This window comes from Astyanax mexicanus, chromosome 1 (genome assembly GCF_023375975.1).
Source record: "Astyanax mexicanus isolate ESR-SI-001 chromosome 1, AstMex3_surface, whole genome shotgun sequence".
NCBI classification, from domain to species: Eukaryota; Metazoa; Chordata; class Actinopteri; order Characiformes; family Acestrorhamphidae; genus Astyanax; species Astyanax mexicanus.
Window position 1 is genome coordinate 87,648,853 of NC_064408.1, and position 23,481 is coordinate 87,672,333.

A 23,481-nucleotide genomic window follows, 5' to 3' on the forward strand; every position below is an offset into this window, starting at 1 on the left:
AAAACAGAAAACAGAAAATGAAATCAGTCCTGGTGTAGTGTGATGCTTTAATGTGAGAAAAATTGTTTTAGTATTTAAAAAGCATGGATTAAAGATATTTTTAAAGATATTCCTATGCTTTATTTTATTGTTATGTTGCTAAATAGAACCATAGCTTTGCTTAACTATCCCTAAAGATCCCTTAAAGAAATCTCATGTAGTGTTTTTAAATAGATCTTCATATGTACATCCTATATGTGGAAATATTTTTACATTAATTCAGTTTTTTCGCTGAGGTTTAAGGGAAATCATAAAAAAGCAGCAGTTCTGTGCTCCATTAAAGAAAGAGAACTTTATGTCCAGTGGGAGGAGGGTCAGTGTGTGAAGGTCAGCATAGTGTAGAGACCTTTTTAGTCACTATTAGTGATTTAAGGGGCCATATACACCTCAGCTCCTGAGGGAACAGATGCATTCGCATTTGTCAACAGTATTTCTGCTTCAGTGAGTTTAAGCAGGCTATCCATCCACACATTCACATTTTATACTTACGTACATGGCTATGGATTCATCAAAAGGATGGTAGTCTCTATCTGTTTCTCGACTGGTTTAAAGGATGGTAGACTCAACCTGCACATTTTCTAAATATTAGCTAAGGAAGACCACTCCTAGCTTAGCATAACTTTTGAGGAGAGTGTATCATTGCCAAAGTTTTGCATTCAAACAAACCAAATACAGCCTATTTAGCTATATTTATTTTGCCTACTCTATTAACTTAATAAATATAGATGTGTATGTTACACAATACAGTAACAGTAAAAACACATTCACACATTTCATATATAAAGGATTAAGCTGTAATTACAGAGGGTTTGTTAATACAGAGTGATTACTTCATAATAAAAAACCTTTGGTAACACTCAAGGAAACGTAAGACTGCAAGAAAACATACAAAAAATGTCTGGGTCTGGAACAAAACTGTTTGGACAGATGAATCCAAAACTCTTAGAGAATTATAAATAAAAGCCTTATCTTGCAACTTAAAAAAGCACATAAATATGTTTTTCATTATAAAATGAATTGCTTTCTAATTATTTGAGGATAGTAAGTTAATATTGCAATATATTTTCCCATTATATTGATATTAAATGTAATATCAATGTAAACACAACAGCCCTTTGCAGTTAAGGTTTGACACTCTTGTTCTAGATAGTCTAAGCTGAATTGTTTTTTTTAGATACTTTATGCTATTTAAATAAAAATATAGATTTTTAGATTTTAAAAATGAATTTTAAAAGAGTCTCAATAGTCTCATTTACCCACAGTCAGAAACGACTTTGGCTTTTAGCTTGAATGCATTGAAAACAATGGCAAATTGACTCGAAAGCACTTTGCTCACATCAAATACACTCTTTGCTAAAATAGAATACCTAGAAAATCAGTCAGGCAGAAACAACACTGTAATAGCGCTACATGTCAAATCAGAGACTTGGCAGGAGTCAGCAACTAAAGTAAAAAATCTGCTCACTGACCACCTCAGGAGCAGACAGGAGATTAATTGAATTTAAAAGAGCGCACCGCACTGGAAAATTTGACTCAGCGGAGCGAGAATGATTGTTGTTCAGCTCATGCAGTACAAAGACAAAGAACAAACACTGAAATGATCGAAAGAATTCAACGCCATCAACATTTCTCAGAAATTTGGCACTGGAAAAACTGTTACCTTTCTTCAGTGAGGCGTGTCATCAAGGGAGTGTTCCATATTTCAGATAAGATCAGCTTGTTTTACTCCAACCTAAGCAAAAGTTTTAATCTAAATAAGATTTACCATTCATACTCTGTCCCAACTTAATGCTCTTCTCCTGTAGATCAACAGCCCTGTTTAATTATTCTGACATGAACTTCTAGATCATCTTTTTTAGTTGAGACATATGTATCCTAGTGCATTCTCTAATATAAAACTTGACATTACTGTTTTAGATAAGCCTAAACCTGTATGTATCCTACAGACATATACTTTTTTTTCAATCTGTGTGATGCTGCATTATATACTATTATATATTAGCTCTTGGTCTTGAGGGATTGTAGTTTAAGCCGCTAAAAAGGATACGTGCTCTACACATTCATTTCTGGACAAGCTGAGAAATACAGTCACATAACTGTCACAGAAAGTAAAAGAAACATGTGGAGAGAAGTGGTAGAGTACTAGTACCATATTTTGCACAAATAGGCTATATTGTAATTTGGTTTACACAGCATTATTTAGTTCACATGTGCAATGTCCTCCTTGCTTTAATAAAGATACATAATGAAGTTAGAAGCTTGCTGAGCCCAAGGTATCAAAGATAGAAACACTATCGACAGTATCCCTCTTATTACAGGATTCTACTGAGTTTCCTCCTCATAAATGTCATAAATGTCAGCCCAGTTTATCACAATGCGATAATGCAATTATAAAATCTGCTAATACAGAATCACACATTTCAGTATCGGCTATTTTAGGTCTGATCTTTTTTTTTTTTTTTTTGGTCCATTTACGCCACTGCTGTTGAGGCACCTTAAATGAACACAGCCTGCAGCAGTAAGGGATGCTGTTTACAGAGAGTAACAGACCATGAATAGCCATTTGAGATTCAGCTATAGGGTACACACAGCACTATGAAATGCTTATTTCAGATTAGTAATGTGTAACTTTAAGTGATGTTTTCATATAACACTGGATCATTTCTTTAAAACAAGAGCTAATATCAAAGGTAAAGTGATTTTTCCTTTAAAAAGACAATTTAAAGCAATGAGAAGTACATCAGTCAAACTAGATTAAAATGAATATTCAACACTAAAAAATATATCATTTAAAAGTACATTATCTTAAGAAAAATAGGTACAAACTTTGGTAACAAAAATGTACTTGTACAGTACACTTTTTATGGCGGTGTAAACTTAACCACAGACTTTTAGTCTAGATTGACATACGGTACTTATAAATAAAGATTATTTGGTATATTAGCACATGTATGGTGGTATTATATCTAATTTGATTGGCATTGGCCGATATTCAACATAAAAAATGTGGAAAAACCGAATCGGGACCTCCGTAACTAAAAAAAAGAGCTTGATTTAGAACCGTTTTAATCTGCTGTTCCATCCCTTGGTGATGGCTTAAGAAGCCTAATATAAAATAAAGTATTGACAATTTCTGTCAATCAAACATTAAAATATATGATAAAGGTTCTAAATAACAGGTTTTGTGGTACCTATTTTTGGTAAGAAATGCAAAGAAACAGGTTCAAAGTATAAAGAGCATTTTGAAAAGTAAAAAGTTGTGAGATATGGTGTAAGAAGAGCACATTTGAATTGCATATTAGTGTTTAGTAATATTAGTGTTTATTACATTCATTTTCTCTAATGAGAAAATGAAGGTTCAGTGTGTTCTTGCATATTAATGTGCACATTATGGATATGAGCTGATGTTAATGGTGCAGATATTGCTCCATTTGTAATAACAGAGGCCACTGGGGGACAAAAAGAAGGCTTTAGTGTTCTCCAAAGCTGCGCTATTTTAGTGCTGCAAGAAATAACTAACCCTATCAGATGACTCTCTGTGTCCAGCAGAACAACCACCAAGGTAACCTTGTTATATTTAGAGAGACACATTCAGTTAAAATGTCTTGTATTACTACATGACTCTCTGTCCCTCTTGGATCACAAAGATTATCTAAAGGAAAATAAATGATAGATATTTAATTTTTTTTTTTATAAAATTGTTTTAGACGCAGTGGGTGTATTGCTTAAAAAATAATATTTACAGTTTTCAGTAATATTACATTAATACATATTTAAATTATAACGTGATCAATAGGATATTTAAAACAGCAAAATTAAAAACACAAGAATAAAACATTCGGAAATAAGCAGTAAATTCAGAAACACAGCAGCAACATTATTAATAACAACAAAATAATAAAACAAAACAAATAAATAACCCCGAAACTTAAGAGGACATTTAGAAACAGCATTATTACAAACATAACATCAATAGCAGAAGAGCAAAAGCAACTTTATAAACATAAGAAAAAGAATAGAAATGCAACAGAAAATTCGGAATTGCAACATTTAATATGTGCCAGCAAAAATCAATCAGAAAAATTAGAACAGCAGGATTAAGGTCTTTTTCCAATAGTTTAAATCAACAAAAGTTAAATAACAGTTAAAGTTGTGCAGTCAGTGCAAGCATGGGTCAAACGTTTGACCATGACAATAATTTATTTATTTTATTTTAATTTGTAAGATGTTTTTTTGTGTATTTAGCTTGAATCCTACTTCAGAACATCAAAAAAAGACAAATTAAACTAATTTTACATTTGAATACATTTAGATGATTTATGCTATTTTAAAAAGATACATTTTTTTATTGTTCTGTTTTGAGTACATAATTCAGAATTACACTTTTATATTATATTTTTATATTTCTTTTTAGTTTTTTTGTTGTTACACATACTTAAATATTATGATAAAATACCTATAACTCCAAATCAGCTTCCCTGTTCCTGCTGAAGAAAAGAATCCCCACAGCATGATGCTGCCACCACCATGTTTCACAGTGGGGACTCTCCTCTACTGGCTTGTGAGAAACTGCAAGCGACAATTCATTTTAACAGTGGTTTTCTTCTTGCCACTCTTTCATAAAGGTCAGATATGTGGAGTGCATGACTTATAGTTCATTTATCATTTCATTTCATTTATTTATTTATTCACATACACATGTTCAGAGCAACAAGACAAACTTCAACATTTATATCATGTGAAAAGGGACACCCTAGGAAGCTCAGGAGCTTTTGAATGGGGCCCAAGCACAGAGATACATGTAACCCCCCGACCCCCCCCCCCCCCCCCAATCCCCACACCCCCCACTACTCCCCACACTCCAAAAAAAAAAAAAACCCTCCTAATAAATTCCATAGTCTTTCACTTTCCAGTCATATAGTCTAATACAAATACAAAGAAATACAGTGTTAATTCATGATCATATTTGAGCATTTTCCAAAAGTACAGTCTAGTATAGTTCAATTTCAATATGTAGAAAAATTCAATATTAATTCATGTTTAAGCATATTTCAACAATAGTCGTCTCCTTAATCTCCTTTTAAAAACATGTATAGTTTGAGACATTTGTAAATCTATATCAATATCATTCCACACCTGCGGACCTTTACAAACTACACTAAGACTAATACATTTAAGTTTCCGTTTTTTCCACATGATGTAGTGCTTTTTCCTAGTCTGGTAAGCATGTGAGGGGAGGTAGATTGGAATTAGATAACAGAGTCTATCATTTAGCTTGTTTACTACGGAATACATAACACAAGCATTATGAAAAATATTAAGCTCAGTAATTTTCAGAAGACCCAGTTGACAAAAAAGTGGATCAGACGGGGCATCAGAACTAGCCCATGAAATTATACGAATAATTTTCTTCTGCAAAATGTGTAGTTTTCTCAAGTGACAAGAAAATGTATTACTCCAAATAATATTACAATAATTCAAATGAGGTTCAAATAATGTCCGGTATAATGTTAAAAGTGCTTCACCGGGTAAAAACTGCCTCAATTTGAGAAATAATCCAACATATTTAGATAATTTCTTTGTTAATTCATCAATATGACTCCTGAAATTTAGGAACTCATCCATATGGATCCCCAGGAATCGAGTAGATGACACTCTCGTAATAGGACTACCATTTATTTCTATTTTAATGTGTTCCATGTTACTCTGATTTCTTTGGGAACGAAATATAATAAAATTTGTCTTTTTTATGTTTAAAGATAATTTATTACATTTAAACCATATATCAACTTTGTTTAATTCATCATTTAAAATGTTTACTAAATAATTTATATTTTTATGAGACAGAAATAAATTTGTATCATCTGCAAATAATATTTTGTGTAAAATACTTGAAGAAAATAAAAAGTCATTTATATATAGAATAAAAAGTAGTGGTCCTAATATAGACCCCTGGGGAACACCATATTCCATTATTTGGTATTCGGACTTGTGATTGTTTATAGCGACATACTGTTTCCTTCCATATAAGTAACTTTTAAACCAACTAGCTGTTATACCTCTAATACCATAATATTGCAGTTTTTGTAGTAGAATTCCAAAATCAATGGTATCAAATGCCTTCGAAAGATCAAGGAAAACTCCAATTCCACACTCGCCTTGTTCAATTGCTTCATTAGCTTTTTCTAGGAGATCCAAAATCGCCATGGAAGTGGTACACTTTTTCCTAAAGCCATATTGTGATGGAGTCAGGATTTCATATTTTTCCAAGAAGTTACTTAGTCTACTATATACAACCCTCTCCAACACCTTGGACAACACAGGCAATATTGATATAGGTCGATAATTATGAAGATCGTTTTTATCCCCTGACTTATATATCGGTACAATTCTAGCAATTTTAGTAATTTCAGGTACAACTCCACAATTCAAAGAGAGATTAATAGAGTAGACAAGGGGTTCCATGATTTCGTTTATAATAAATTTAAGAATTTTGCTAGAGATGTTATCTACACCAACAGTGTGGGAAATTTTCAGTTCCATAACTATTTTATATACTTCATCATTATCTGTTGGCCTCATAAAAAATGAATTTATATAATTTCCATGAAGATAGTTTTTAAAAGTAATATTCTGTGGTTGATTGATATTTGTAGATAATTGTTTTCCAACAGAGATAAAATGATCATTAAATTTATTTGCAAGGTCCCCATTTACTATAACGTTTTCCTCATTAATGGAGTTATCCTTAATATTTATATGAGGAAGCACCATATTTTTATGTTTCCGACCAAGTATTTGATTTAGCACCTGCCAGGATTTTTTTTGATCACCCCGATGGGCTTCAAGAAGTTCAGTGTAATACCTTCGCTTACTTGTACGTATCACTTGTGTGAGCTTATTTCTGTACTTTGAGTAGATTTCTTTATTTACGTTACTGGGATTTTTTATTAGCTGTTTGTACAATTTATTCTTTTTTTTAATAGATTTTAAAATACCCTTTGTAAGCCAAGATTTTTGTTCAGGGGCACCTTGTTTTATATATGTTTCTGGTATGGTAGAGTCAATAGAATCCGTAATTTCGTAAATTAAAGCATCATATGCTGCATTCGGATCTTTGCAGTTATATACTGATTCCCATGTTTTATATTGGAGGTTTGTACATAATTTTCGTAGAGATTTTTCATTTACAACTTTAACTCTTGTTTTAATTTTAGGAACATCTATTTTTTCTGAGAGATCAGTGTATAAAACAACAGGATAATGGTCAGTTATATCTGTAAGTATAACGCCTGAAATTATAGGAGCTTTATGCAAATTTGTAAAAATGTTATCAATAATTGTCTTACTAGTCTCAGTTACTCGTGTGAATTTATTTATTGTAGGACAAAAAAAGGAGGAATATAAAATATTGATAAGATCCTTTGCCCTTATATCATCCTTGGCTAAATCTATATTAAAATCCCCAAGTAAAAAACATATTTTATTTGTTTTATTTATGTGATACAAGAGGTTTTCTAATTTAATTTTAAAAATTTCGAAATCGGAATCTGGCGGTCTATAAACTACTCCTACAATAATATTTTTGTTATTTTTTACATCAATCTCCAAAAATAGAGAATCAGAGTGACTATCCTCAATGATGAGGTCATCACGAATAGTAGCTGAGAGTTCAGTGGCTGCATACATACAGACTCCCCCTCCTGATCGACCAAGTCGATTTTTGTTATATAACCTATATCCATCAAGTTTGAGAATGTCTACATATGTTCCTTCATTTAACCAAGTTTCACTACAGCCAATAACCTTAAAATTTTGACCTATAATTTTTAAAAGGGAGTCTAGGTCATCATGATGTTTACTTAGACTCCTAATATTCAGATGCATCAATGAGAATTTTTTGTTATAATTTTTATGTTTCAGCTGACATGGCAAAAAATGCTTGCAGTTTAGATCTTTATAACCACAATTTTGCTCAAATACTTCATAATCGTGGATACAATATAAATCATGTAATCCCATACAGTACAAATCTATAGTAATAGACCATAAAAGAATGACTGATTAAATAAAATAAGACAAGAAAATACCCCATAATTTCTCCTAACTTAACTACCAATCCAAACATCCCAAAGAAGGGAGGAGAGTAAATGAGTATAAAAAAAAAAAAAAAAAAAAAAAAAAAAAATTGTCTATCTATACAAATAAAGATCAAATAAATCTCCCAAAATGCCAATGCCAAAACCAAACCCAACATAATATTGAAAAATTATTAATGTAATCACATGTCCCAATTTATTTACAATCTACATGATGCGCAATTTCCTAACATCAGAAAGTCTGCTGATGACATGCAGTTTCATCTTATGTGTTAGCAGATGTATGCGCCCATCACGTGTCCAGCTGGCGGTTAGTTTATCCTTGTATTTTTCTCGTAAATCAGCAAGCAGTTTCACTCTCTTAGATGTTAGGTTCTCTAGGATGTACATTTTTGAGTTTTTTAGTACTTTTTTCCTCTTGAAAATGTGATCCCGAACATAGTAATTTGCAAACTTGACAATAATGCCTCTTGGTTTAGCCTTTGGATGGTCGGACTTTTGTCCCAAGCGATGACTTACATCAATTTCAGAAGACTGAACTTCTATTTTGAGATTAGTTTTAAAAATATCACAGACAAGCTGAGTTGTATTTTCCACATTTGTTTCAGGAACACCAAAGACAATGAGACAATTACGCCGGGAATACTGATCTTGTTCATCAAGATTATCAGTTATATCATCATACTTCTGTTCTAGTTCTCTCAGTTTATCAGCTGTGTCTTTTAATTCGTATTGCACAGTTTCTTTTACCGTCTCAGTGATGGACTCCGCGATGGCTCTCTTGACCGGTTCTATAAGGGAATCCACCAGTATTTTACTTATTTTGTTGACGAAGTCAATGTCTTGGAACAAGGTATCCATCTGCTTGCTTATTATACTGTTGATATCCACTCTGGGTAGCTGGTCTTCCATACTGCTGGTTTCTCTACCCGGCATAATGGCGATTTACCTGCCGATGGTGCCGCGGTGAAATCTCCGTCTCAGTTGGGTAAGCAGACGCAGCCGTTGTCTGTCTTGTCGACCCAGATATCCCAGGTCACCAGAGTTGTAAGATTTTAATCACAACCGCGAAGAATCACCGTAAATAGTTCATAGTTTGTTGGGCGGCCGGAGCACGTTTGTTACTCCCGTCCTTTCCCGTCGCTCTCTGATGACATCACAACAGTTGTCCTGTTGACAGATTCTTCCGCCTGAGCCGGCTTTTAACTTTTCCACAACTTTATCTGACAATTGGTTTACAGTGTCTGTTTTACATAAAATTGGATATTTCTAAACAAAACTCAACTATTTTGAGTAGGTTGAACATTTGTGGGCACATATATACATTCAAACTGAGATCTATGAGTTGAACCAACTTATAATTACTGAGTTTAGTCTGTTGCCAGCTTCTTTTCCATTGGCTTCTGTCACAATCCATTTGCATACTGGGTGTGTCCCCCAGTTTCTAACACTTACCATCAGTGTGTAGTGATTCCCCCTGGTGCTACCTTAGAAATAAATCAACTTCCACTTTAGTTGTAATAACTTGATGTTCTAAGTTATGCTAACTTAAGTTTTCATTACCCATTACTTAATTTTTTAAGGCAACCGGTTTCCTCAATTCCTTATGCAATTGTTTTCAAACTGCATACAAACATAACAGCAATAATTCTAGATTTCTGTGAGGTTTAGGAATCATTTTAAAAGCAAAAATCCCTACTGCCTTCTAGAATAACAGCTGTTTTCCATCTGTTCCACTGAGATAACTGCAAATATAGGCCGGCAACAATCAGGTGGGTGGCTCACAAACACGGCGTGGGTGTTCTGCGCTGGGAGCTGAGTATGGCCTGCAGGTACTGAATCATCTGTCAGAGCAGCAGAGCCACACTTGAATCTCTGCTCTCTGCAACAATGACAATAAACTCCATTAACGAAAGCACAGAGATTACGAAACACCACCAAATTCTCAATGGCGGCCTAGAGGACATTATGTACTAGGATTGAAGGGCAGGCAACAGTCGTTTCCCTCATTAAATAATGAGTAATAGTATACAGGAATCATGGATGGTTCCTGTTTTAATGGAAAGTTCCTGGGTACACGCGTCACTAAAGGTGTCTATTGGACCAACATCATCTCAGTAATCAAGAAAGCACAGCAGCAGCTCTACTTCCTGAAGATTCTCAGGAAAAACAACCTGCAGAAGAAGCTGCTGGTGTCCAATTAGCACTACTCCACCGAGAGTGTACTGGCATACCGCTGAGCATTTGGCATAATGTGGTGTGGTGTACCAGCTGCTTGGCATCAGACAAAAGAGCTCTTCAGAAGGTCATCAACACTGGCCTGAAGGTCACTGGCTTTGGCTCACTGCCCTTGCAAAACAATACTCTAAAAACACTTTCACAGAGAACTTTACATAGACATGTAGTTACATTAACCTCTATTAAAACTTCACTCCAAACTTCTAAAACTTAAAGATTTTCACTTTCAAATGAATGTTATGCAACAACTTACCAATGATTCAGTGTGTTGTGAACTTTAATAATGTATTAATGTATGGATAGACCTGTCATATACTGGACATTATCTGTTCTGTCCACTAAAAGGTACTTTCAGGCCATTGTGTCATGGTCAAACTGACTCTTAATCAGTTTATACTTAAGGCCCATATAAGAATTAAAAACTGTCAAACAGACCCTAATGATTGAACCTGTGTAATTGTACTGCACTGATGTTGACATTGATATTACATCATTATATGTAAAGTATATCTATCAATATTGTGATGGCGCCCCTGGGGATACAGAGAGACACAGTCACAAGGAAAGAAAAAGGAAATGTACCTATAATGTAAATGTACCTCCACCACACCAAAACAAACTCAAAGAAATATACTCAAAGGCCCAGTGGGGCTTTAGTTGCTTAGTTTTAATGTTCTTGGGTCCGTTCAGGGTCCTTATTCCACTTCTTTATTCCACTGGCTGCCTATTCAGTCCAATGCATGCCAGCTGGGACAGACCGGGGCTGCACCCACAGTGTGGGGCAGACCCATGGTTCCCCCACCTCCGCACATCACAATATATATCTAGTGCTGCAGATTATGTTTTTGACCCTGTATCCACCAACCTTGATCTTTGTCTCACTGCAAATTGTGGTATAAATAAGTTTAAGATAAACAAATACAAAACCATGATCATGATGGAGTAAAATGTTTTTTTCCTCTTCCTGATCTTTATCAAAGTGTAATGCTTACATCCTCCATAAAATGAAATGAAATTTATCATGCTGAAGTGCACCTTCAGCATATATCCATGTCCATTGCTTTAGATTGCCGAAAATGTATTTTATGTTTTGAAAGTGCACAGAACGTGCACAGTTCCTACTTTTGAGGAATTTGCTACTACTTTGTTCTAATTTTGGGACACATCTCTGAAAATGCCTCCACTATGTGCTCAGCTGTCACTGTCTGTTTCCATCAACAGCAACATTTCACTCTGCTGAAGATTTAAACTCTGCTCTGGGGATGAGTGCAACTTCTTATAAAACAGTTATAAAAAAAGAAAAGCACACATAATCCCAGCAAAGTGTCAGTTTTTATTAAAAGTCTAAAGGACAATGTGTATGAAAACAGCTCAAACATCTGAGCTGTGAGGCAGCAATTGTCAGCTTGAATCTCCTGAAATGATGTGAGAATTTCTGCTCATTGCTGAGCCTAAATGCTGCATTGTACAGTGTAGTGTTTAGTGTGGATAACCTGTACAATATGAAAGAGATTTAAAGTGTGGAGTAGCTCTTCAATGTATGGTGCTGTATGGTGTGGGGAGTTGTACTGTAGAATGTAGAGGAGCTGTTTGAGCAGATAAGCTGTTTAGTGTGGGGAGTTTTACAGTACAGTAAGGAGGATCTGTACTGTTCTGTGTGGGGAAGCAATTCAGTTTGGGGAAGTTGTACTGTAGAATGTGGAAGAGCTGTTTGGAGCAGATAAGCTGTTCAGCGTAAGGGCATTGTGTTGTACAGTGTGGAGAAGCTGTTTAGGGTGGATAATCTGCACAGACTGGAGGAGCTTTAACGTATGGAGGGACTGTTCAGTGCAAAAAAGTACAGTATGGAGGAAATGTACAAAAAGACTGTACAGTGTGGAGGAGCTCTTCACTAAAGATAAGCTATAGAGTGTAAAATAACCGTGAAAGCACTGTACAGTGTGGAGGAGCTGTTCAGTGCAGTTAAACTGTACAGTGTGGAGAATTTGTACAGTATGGAAGAGCTTTTCAGTGTAGTGGGGCTGTTCACTGAAGATAAACTGTATAGTGTGGAGAAGTTGTTCACTGAAGATAAACTGTATAGTGTGGAGAAGCTGTTCACTGAAGATAAACTGTATAGTGTGGAGAAGCTGTTCACTGAAGATAAACTGTAAAGTGTGGAGGAGCTGTTCACTGAAGATAAACTGTATAGTGTGGAGGAGCTGTTCACTGAAGATAAACTGTAAAGTGTGGAGGAGCTGTTCACTGAAGATAAACTGTAAAGTGTGGAGGAGCTGTTCACTGAAGATAAACTGTATAGTGTGGAGGAGCTGTTCACTGAAGATAAACTGTAAAGTGTGGAGGAGCTGTTCACTGAAGATAAACTGTATAGTGTGGAGGAGCTGTTCACTGAAGATAAACTGTATAGTGTGGAGAAGCTGTTCACTGAAGATAAACTGTATAGTGTGGAGGAGCTGTTCACTGAAGATGAACTGTATAGTGTGGAGGAGCTGTTCACTGAAGATAAACTGTAAAGTGTGGAGGAGCTGTTCACTGAAGATAAACTGTATAGTGTGGAGGAGCTGTTCACTGAAGATGAACTGTATAGTGTGGAGGAGCTGTTCACTGAAGATAAACTGTATAGTGTGGAGGAGCTGTTCACTGAAGATAAACTGTAAAGTGTGGAGGAGCTGTTCACTGAAGATAAACTGTAAAGTGTGGAGGAGCTGTTCACTGAAGATAAACTGTATAGTGTGGAGGAGCTGTTCACTGAAGATAAACTGTATAGTATGGAGGAGCTGTTCACTGAAGATAAACTGTATAGTATGGAGGAGCTGTTCACTGAAGATAAACTGTATAGTATGGAGGAGCTGTTCACTGAAGATAAACTGTATAGTGTGGAGGAGTTGTTCACTGAAGATAAACTGTATAGTGTGGAGGAGCTGTTCACTGAAGATAAACTGTATAGTATGGAGGAGCTGTTCACTGAAGATAAACTGTATAGTGTGGAGGAGCTGTTCACTGAAGATAAACTGTATAGTATGGAGGAGCTGTTCACTGAAGATAAACTGTATAGTGTGGAGGAGCTGTTCACTGAAGATAAACTGTATAGTATGGGGGAGCTGTTCACTGAAGATGAACTGTATAGTGTGGAGGAGCTGTTCACTGAAGATAAACTGTAAAGTGTGGAGGAGCTGTTCACTGAAGATAAACTGTATAGTGTGGAGGAGCTGTTCACTGAAGATAAACTGTATAGTGTGGAGGAGCTGTTCACTGAAGATAAACTGTATAGTATGGAGGAATTGTTCACTGAAGATAAACTGTATAGTGTGGATGAGCTGTTCACTAAAGATAAACTGTATAGTGTGGAGGAGCTGTTCACTGAAGATAAACTGTATAGTGTGGAGGAGCTGTTCACTGAAGATAAACTGTATAGTGTGGAGGAGTTGTTCACTGAAGATAAACTGTATAGTGTGGAGGAGCTGTTCACTGAAGATAAACTGTATAGTATGGAGGAGCTGTTCACTGAAGATAAACTGTATAGTGTGCAGGAGCTGTTGACTGAAGATAAACTGTATAGTGTGGAGGAGCTGTTCACTGAAGATAAACTGTATAGTGTGGAGGAGCTGTTCACTGAAGATAAACTGTATAGTGTGGAGGAGCTGTTCACTGAAGATAAACTGTATAGTGAGGAGCTGTTCACTGAAGATAAACTGTATAGTGTGGAGCTGTTCACTGAAGATAAACTGTAAAGTGTGGAGGAGCTGTTCACTGAAGATAAACTGTATAGTATGGAGGAGCTGTTCACTGAAGATAAACTGTATAGTGTGGAGGAGCTGTTCACTGAAGATAAACTGTATAGTGTGGAGGAGCTGTTCACTGAAGATAAACTGTATAGTGTGGAGGAGCTGTTCACTGAAGATAAACTACAATGTGGTGGATGTGTATAGTATGGAAGAGCTGTTCAGGGCAGATCATTTGTACAGTGTAGACAAGCTGTTTACTATAGATAAGTTCACTGAAGATGAATACTATATTCTACAGTGTAGAAGTTGTATTGTCTAGGTGTATGTTAGAGCAGTGGGTGGTACAATGCAGTGTGGGGGGGCTTTATCTCAGTCAGTCTTTGCTTTTGTCTAGTCTCTCTTTCTCTTTCTGCCTCTCTGCTGTCCCCCAGAGCATCTATGGGTAACTCAAACTGACTCACACATGCTGTTACTTACAAAAAAAACACTGAACATCAAACATAAGAGACAGTGTGTGTGTGTGTGTGTTTGTGTGTGTGTGTGCGTGCGAGTGTGTCTTATTTATTATTAGAAATCCAGGCTGTATGGAAAGCAAGAGGGTGAGCAGAGACCACAAGCTACAGTGCAGTAATGAATGTAGAGAAGCTGTGCAGCTCAGTCGGCTCAGAGGGTTTGCATAGTTTAACTATATTTAGAATCAATCTTTTGTTTAATTTTGATCTCTTGATGACAGGGTGGGGGTCAGGGGGCGGGGATGACTCATGCGGAGCTTTGTGTGGGTAAGATAAAGGCCCAGAGACAAAGACAGTAACATTTTTGCCAGCCTTAACAACTTTCAATACGTGCCTGATGTGCCAGTCGTTGCTATGGCAACCTCTGCCCTGACTGCAGAAACAGAATTGTATCTAAAACTCACTGTGCAGAACACCAAACTTATCTATTATTATTGGGTTTATTTAAAGGTATTTAATATACTAGACAATAACCTTGAATAAGTGAGATAGAAACTCCACAAAGTCTTGTGGAAATAAAGAATTAATTGAGTGAATTGTTAAGTACCAATACAGTTTAAGTAAATATCATGCAGTGGGGGCTCAATGGTTAGAGTTCTAAAGACAGGCTTGTGGGTTCGATACCTGAATTTGCCAGACTGTCACTGTTGTCAAGGGCAGGGCCCCTAACCCTCTTGACTACCCAGGCTAAAATGCTCAAGGAAAATGTGCTTATTGCATCACTGAATAATATATTAATTCAGTAGTGTTTGTTTTTCTAAAACAAACCCGTAAATGTGAGGAGTCTAGATAATTGTCATGCTTTTGTGTTTCTCTGTTTACCCACTCAACTACAATCCCCATAATCCACCTGTGAGAGCTGTACAAATATGTGATGCAACACTATACCGTAACACTGGTCTATTTTCATACACAAGATACACCGGAGTATGGTTAAAGAGCAGTATGCGACACTTTTAAGGAACAGGTGTGTCACCATGTTTTCCTTCTAATTCAGCATATCTCGCCGCTGAGTGGTGAGACCTGTAAAACTAAGCTGAGTTAAGTAAGCAAAACTGTAATTCTTAAACAAAAAAAAATTAAAAGTCAAACAGACACTGGATGTTAATCTACACAGATTTCTCTTCCAAAAACTGTTTGTTTGGGTAAGTAAAGCGCTTCCATTTATTTACAGTAAGCTTACATTTCCAGATTTCCACTAAGGCTAGCTGTAGTTGATTTCCACTAAGGCTAGCTGTAGTTAGTGGCTTATGCCCTGAGTGTTCCAGTAAGCCAGGGTGATATTAGCTCACCGTTCGTCCCACGTAGCTTGTTTTAACACAGTAAACTCGCAGGCAACAGTTCGATATACTCGCCTGTCTGTTTGGCATGCTCTTGGCGAAGTATTGCCAACACCTTGTTGTATATAAATCATTTATCCTGTTTATATTTCTTTGAACAGCTTCTCCGCACTGCGCAGTACAACAAGCCCACCCTTATGTCAAAAATGGGAGCCATTTTTAGTTAGGCTCTGACGTCATATTGCCACTGCACCTAGGGCAGGTATGAGTCCCCTGCTCTAGGTGACCAATGCTGTCTCCCATTCTGCCCATTTTTATGCCCAGTGTTGTTTTGTCACATCTTTTCTACTTCTCATTCAGGCTGTAGCTTCACAACTGGCATAGCAGAATGGCTGGAGTCCTGTTCTCTGACCACTGACTTTATTCTTTTGTTTATACAGAGCTTTATAGGTTACATTCACACAGATGAAATGTGCAGTTTTAAATAAGAAAACTCTTCCTTTTTTGTTAAATACCAAAACCCATTTCTTGTTGCTATCAACATTACTTATGTGTACGACTGTTGTCTTTGCCCTTTTAAAGGTTCAGTTTATGTCTTTCAGTTGACACACATCTAATTGTGGTTTAGTGTAGTCTATTGCCATTGGGAATTGGAAAGAGTGGGGAGTTTATTAGGTCAGCTTAAAAACTGCTTTACTCAGCAGTGCTGCTGATTTTAATTATTTTTCTGTCAATGAAAAGTGTGGCATGTTTATTAACAGGACAATGATGTACTCACATGAGTCTATATGCAGGGTTTAACACCCAGTTGAGTTGTAGTGTCATATATAGAATTTCGTATGTCAATATCATTATGTGAACAGGATCTAGAGGCCCAGCTGCGACATCAGTGGGCAAATGTGTTACAGCATACCATGTGCAACCTGTAGGCCTCTATGCTGAACTGTGACTCATCTTGTATCCAGGCTAGAGGTGGCCCAAAAGAGTACTATATCATCATTACATTTATATACATAACGTTTCATTCCATTTCAACAACTGTTAGTGAGTGTAGTAAAACCACTGGCTTTACTAAAGAAACCCTGGAAGGACTCTTTATTTGCAAGTGTATTTACCACACACTTTAAATATTAAGTGTTTTGCAATTGTAGCTCATAGGTGTGGGTTATATTTACAGTATTTGATAGATATTGATGTAAATGTAAGTACAGTGGAGTCTGGGAGAAAAACTATAGGCGGCAGTGCTCCTCTGAGCACCAGAGCAGTGAGCTGTACTTCCCTGCACTCAGTCTGATACTGACGCTCCTCCTTAATCTCATTAGAATTGATTGAGATCCATTACCCGTTACACAGGCAGAGTGCTTTTTCCCCCATCCACCCCAAGGCTGAACACACAAGGTACTCCTTTATTCTTGCCTGTGGCTTTAATTTTGGCTTGTAGATATACAGAATGTCCAGGTCTGTAGCTGCAAGATGTTTGTTTACAGCCTTGGGCCTTTAGCTTCTGACATGAACATGATGAGTAGCAGTCAGACAGTCAGGGCCATGCTGATTTATTGGGCTCATTAAAGGTTTCCAGAATATTTCCTTTGGAAAGTGTACACTCATGTGTTTGTTAGTTTATTGCCCTCTTGAGAGGAAATTATTTTCAGTCCAGTTTTAAGTGATGTTTATGTGATGAAATATAACACATATGCTACAATATGTTGCAAAACAGTAACATAACGTGGGAGAGAGCAATACATTTAAAACATCCAGGGCTTAGACCAATTGTCCAGGACAATACTCAACTCAGAACATGTCTCTGTCCATTTACAGCAGCTATATGTTCTATTTCTACTTCGACTTCTGAGCCAATACAATGCAGTTTTGGAATTATTAATAATGGCTTAACTAGTATTAAATTATAATTATTTGGGGCAGTCTGTCACAAGCAGTGCTAATTTTGTCAGCGAAAACTATGACAAAAAATATTAAATATTTATAAATATTAAATATCTAAATCTAGACTAAAATGTTATTATTTTTTGATGATTAAAACTAGAATAAAACTAATAATAAATAAATGTTACAACACCTCTAAATTAAAATGATAAACTAAATTAAAATTAATAATGGTCATAAGTACTGTTCATTAATGTACTCTTATAGTTGAGTGTTACAATTGATCAAACAATGTACATACAGTACCAGTCAAAAGTTTGGACAAACCTTAAATTTTACCTTTAAAAAGTTATTTTTTAATTATTTAAGAAGTCACACAACTAAGAATTAAAACGTAAGTAATTATGTAATGGTTTTGTAAAGAAGTAGAGTTGGTATACAGAGAATAACTGTATTTAAATAATGTTCTAATCCATATTATGGCAAGTTACTGCATTCCTTATGTGTTCTTTAATAGTCTGGATGACTTTAGTACTCATTTACAATGTAGGGAAAAATAAAATGATTGAATGAGAAGGTGTGTCTAAAGCTTCTGGCACTGTATGTACAAATGTTAACTTAATATTTAGAGAATCAACAACACTTATTATCAACAACACTATTTATTATTTGTTGAATTATCTCATTCCAAAATCTGAAACTTTTTTCGAAGGTTTTTCAAAGGTAAGAAACTTGAACTAAATTTATAAGTTATGTAGACACAAGGCTCCAGTTTCAGTCCTGTTTTTTATTAGAACACACAAACACATTATAGGAGACCACAGAAGGAGAAAGACATACAGCTTAGTAGAGAATAAGAAGATGTTAATTATTTGATAAATAAATACCTTTATGTTATGAACTGATAATACAGGAAACTTAAATAACAGTAGTGTGTCCTGGGGGTGTTCATTGTTATGCAGTCAGCCTGGGCTGTTCTGCATCAGCCGTCCAGAATCAATTTTGTGTAAACGTACAAAAACATACTAATGCCCTTCTGATTGAATGGCACTAATAACCACAGACACACTCCAAACATCCTGTGGAAAGCTTTTACAAGTGGTTAGAGCCACAGAGGGTGTGGAACTCCATATTATATAAATATATAAATATATAAATATATAAATACCAGTGGATTTAGAAATAGGATGTTCAGAACAGTCATATAGGTGTGATGCCCAAGTGTCAAGACACCTTAGACCATATTATATAATTTTATATTAATAAAAAATATATGGGTCCAGAATGGGTCACTGACTAGTCAAATATTAGAGCCATTATCACTTAGTAAATGCTGTTATGGCTCTTTACTTTTCCTATTTATGGTCATTTGAATGGAATATGATAATCCTAATTTTATAATTGTTTTCCTATTCATAAAGGTTTTTAGTATGGCTTATTGTAAACAGCTGCAGGACTGCAGTTATTACATCATGTTCAGTTTTCATGGAAATAATAGGTGAAAATAAAATAGTCATGTACTGCCCTCTGGTGTCTGAAACGCTTCACCGCACTGCTTCACTGTCTGCATTCCTTTATTGCAGTGAAATTTTATAAAACAGACACTGACAGCTACAATAACCCAGAATGCTGGTGTTTATACTCTAACGAAATATACTGGTGGGACATAGGAAGCCGATGCATGGCTAATTTGCTAAATCCAATAAGCACTCTAATATGATTCCTGGTGCCTCCACATGGCTGATAAAGATCATTAGAAGTAACAAGACAGGTAAGAAATAATGCTAATGGCCAATTTGGAGTCCTCCAGCTAGCATGTATGTATATATAGAGGAAGAGGAAATCCTTGTGCATGCTAATGAAAGCTAAGTAGGAACAGACACAACAGCCCACAGGGAGCAGATGACTTAACATGCGTCATACTGGCTCACTGGTCAGCCTGCTTCTGGAAAATACCTCATGGAAAAAAATGTCTTTAGCCAAAACTAATAAGGCTAGCTGTGGCTTAGTGTAAACAGTATTTGTGTGGGTTTATTGACTGTAAAAGATGTGTCTTTTTGTCTCTCCAGAGGCTTTGAAAAGCCTGCTAGCTAATGCTAGCTTTAAAAAGCAGTTTGTTTACCTTTGTTTTACACTTCAGTCTCTCCAGTTCAGGGATTTTTACAGTTACACCAAAATATGTAATATAGGTCTCACCCTCTCCATGGATGATTGTACTTAAGAGGAGATTGGATAGGAGAGGCAAATCAGTTTTTAGTGTTCTGAAAAAAATAAATAAAATAGTAGTAGTAAGTACATGATTTTGCACTAAGTTGTCAATTAATGTCACTAAAAGGAAAAAAAAAGTTTTATTGGGTCTTTGAAAGTTTAGTGTTTTATCTCTGCACATAATTTTTTAATTATTTATAATAAGAAAACTATAAATACATACTGGAAATTGTGGCCATTTGGGGAATAGCTTTTTAGTTAAAAGCTTTCTAAAAGTGTCAGGTAACCAAAGGTCACAGTTAGGGTTGTCACCCATTCTGTAAGACACAATATGTCCTTTATTTGGCAACTAAATGTTGTGTCCCGTATTGAACCAATATAAGAAGCGTTTTGTTTTTTTATTTCATTTTTTCTTTTATTTATTTGTGTAAAAACGAAATTTGAAAAAAAAGGACCCTCAGAGCCTCAGAGTGTTATTTAACTAAATAATATTACATAATATTATCATGTCCCATCATTTTTGTAACTGTATATCAATAAAACTTGCTTGTCTATATGATAATAAGGTTAATTGGACAGCTGAAATTAAAAGTATAAAAATAAATTGGAATCACTGATTAATAAAAAGTTTTTATAACTTTTAGATTTTGTGGAAGAATTACACAATACATACTATAGAAATCACAGTTTCTAATTTAATTACTCCATATTTTTGTCAGGAATTTGTCAAACATATGTAATGATACCATACAAACCTTTTTTATTGTTGTAAAGATCTTCTACATTTACCTTATTAATAGCATTGCCCAGCATTACCCAGTGCGGTCCTTGATTGATTGACCCACAGACATTTGCCCATTGTGGCCAAACACTGTGTTATTTATTTATTTATTTTGCTGCATGAAAACTTCAGTTCAGTGCTTTAAGTGTACATTGTTACATTTATAGTACCTTTACCATCAACATTATATAACACAGAACAGAACAAGACACACACAGGTGAGGAATTAAAGTGGTTTCACAGCTTTATTACAGTCTAATGTAATGGTATGTCACATAATTCACAGTGAACCTGTTCCTAGTGTAGTGCAATTTGCTTAACCTTGCTTAACCTGAATCATAAGAACTTTCAAGCTTATTTCAGTCTGTAATAGCACAAACCACAACATTAAACCATAACATTCAAAAAGCTAATTAAGGTTTAAATAAGACATTACAACAATAATCCATATGAGAATAAATACAGAGAAATAGATAAACCAAAATAGTGCACAGCACATCTACAAAGTCAAGTACAAATGCCAAAACACAAGTATAAATCACAGGTATATTCATAAGAAAATGCCTGGAGAAGGAAGCCACATTGAAAAAATATTTTTTTCCCAATGTTTAGATATTTATCTCATGTATACAGTTTATCTACACAATTACTGCCAAAGATCAATAGCAAAATGTGCTGATATATTAATACAGAATAATAAAATTGCAATTTACACAATATGAACTCTTCAGCACATCATTTAAGGCTTTTTTAATACTTAATATTTCCCTATACTTATTTAATACTTAATATTCAGTGCTAATGTTAAGTTTTCATTGGGTTCCCTGATAGTAGGTGACTCCAATGATACCTGCTTTTAATATCATGTTAAATCTGTCAACATGTTTTATTAATGAGGAAATTCTGTAAACATTAGGATCATTTGAGGCTCACTTTCTGGACAGCTTCTTTTTTAGCTACATAACTGCACTCCAACAGATGTTATGCACACTGGCACAATTCGCTTTTCAAGTATACACGAGTCTTTGCGGCTCTCGCTCCACTTGCTGCCGTAAGTGATGTTCATGTTGCTGTCCTTCCAAACAGGGTTAAGGAGTTTCCTAAACACGCATTTAGCTCTTCTCCTGAAGTGTTTTCCAACGACCACATAGAGGTAAGGGTTGATCGCACTATTGGCGTAGGCCAAGTAGGTGGTCACCTGCAAGCTAATGTCTAAGATGTGGCCGTAGAAGCACCCAGATGTGATCTGATAATACTCTAGAGTGTCCAAGAAGCGCACCACCTGGTAAGGTGTCCAGCAGAAGAGGAAGACAGCCAGCACTGTCAGCACAAGATGAGTAGCCCTCCTTTCCATCTTCACACCAGGAAGTGCCACTGCACTGCCATCTTTTAGAGCCTTTACCATGTGGTGGGTGCAGAATGCTATGATCGGCAGGGGAATCACAAACCCAAGCACAATACTGGTCAGGTTCCTTTGGATTCTCCAGCTTGGGTGTGGGAAAACCAGGAAGCAGGCGTGCACCCCGGCTTCGTGAAAGTAACTGACAGTTCGGAAGAGAAAAGATGGGATACTAAGCAGCATGCCCACTGCCCAGATGCCCACGCACATTCGCTTGGCCCAGGATGAGCGTCTCAGTCGGCTGGGGTTCATGGGTCTGGCTAAGGCTAAATAGCGATCCACGCTAACCAGGACCAGAAACAGAACACTGCAGAAGTAGTTCATGGCAATAGCGGTGTTGACCAACTTGCAGAGCAGCTCGCCAAAGTTCCACTGGTAGTCCCGAGCAATAGTGACTGCCCAGAAAGGCAAGCAAGCCACCATGACCAGGTCGGCAAACGCCAGGTTGCCCAGGTAGATGTCAGCTACAGAGCAGGGCTTCCTCTGCAGGCAGAAGACGCAGAGAACCAGGCCATTACCCACCACTCCGGTGATGCTGATGAGCGCTAGGAACGTGGGCTGGAGACTGCTCAGCCATTCCCAGGCTTCTGTATAGGTGCAGTTGCCTGAGTCCACAACAGGGACCAAGGACTCAGACAGGTTCAGCTCCATTGAAGACCTACAAATTAATTAAACATATAAGTTATAAGATCTCAAGCAATGCAGGCCTTGACCCGTATACAGGTTATTCACATTCTGAAAATTTGATGGCTTTGAAATCTCCCACAGGACACTTAGAAAAGCTACCTGTTCACTTTCTCTGCTCTACTTTCTTTCTCTAATTTCTGATCAGTAAAAGGAATCAACACAAATTCTGCATGTTTGAAAATAGATGAAAAAACTAGACGACTGTTACAAAATGAAATGAAAGTTGCAGATTTACTTATTTTTTCTAATAAATTACAATTACAATTAGAATTTGGAGTAACTTTTTTTAACATACATGAAACCTTTATTTGTAATGCTTGAATAGAAAGCCTCAAGCTACTGATGTGTAACATCAGGCAGAAAATTAACAAAAAATGCTAGCCTGTTAAGGGGTTAAGAGAATCTACGTCATTTGAGGCTCAGATAAAATTATTCCAGTAATGGGAGTGAAAAGTATTATGTAATTCAGGGGAGAATTAATTCTGAATCATGCATGAATAAGCAATATGTGGAGTTTATTACTCACTGTAATAAAAAGGATACTGTACAGGTAAATTTTTGCTTATTGAGGTACACACCATGCAAATGTACGCAGTCTTAAGGTCCAACTGTACGCCCCAAAGTTTTAC

At 36.1% G+C, this 23,481-nt stretch overlaps 1 protein-coding gene across 1 annotated transcript; it reads right to left on the reverse strand.

Moving 5' to 3' along the window:
• Positions 1-20,992: 20,992 nt before the first annotated feature.
• On the reverse strand, positions 20,993-22,816 carry si:dkey-63b1.1 (B2 bradykinin receptor). The gene has a single exon (XM_022668102.2). It carries the CDS (start codon positions 22,814-22,816, stop codon positions 21,719-21,721), a length of 1,098 nt encoding a protein of 365 aa, XP_022523823.2. The 3' UTR covers positions 20,993-21,718.
• Positions 22,817-23,481: the final 665 nt, after the last annotated feature.

What these genes read in the sequence shown, in the direction of transcription:
- si:dkey-63b1.1 (XM_022668102.2), bottom strand. Translation starts at nt 22,816, where the DNA reads ATGGAGCTGAACCTGTCTGAGTCCTTGGTCCCTGTTGTGGACTCAGGC.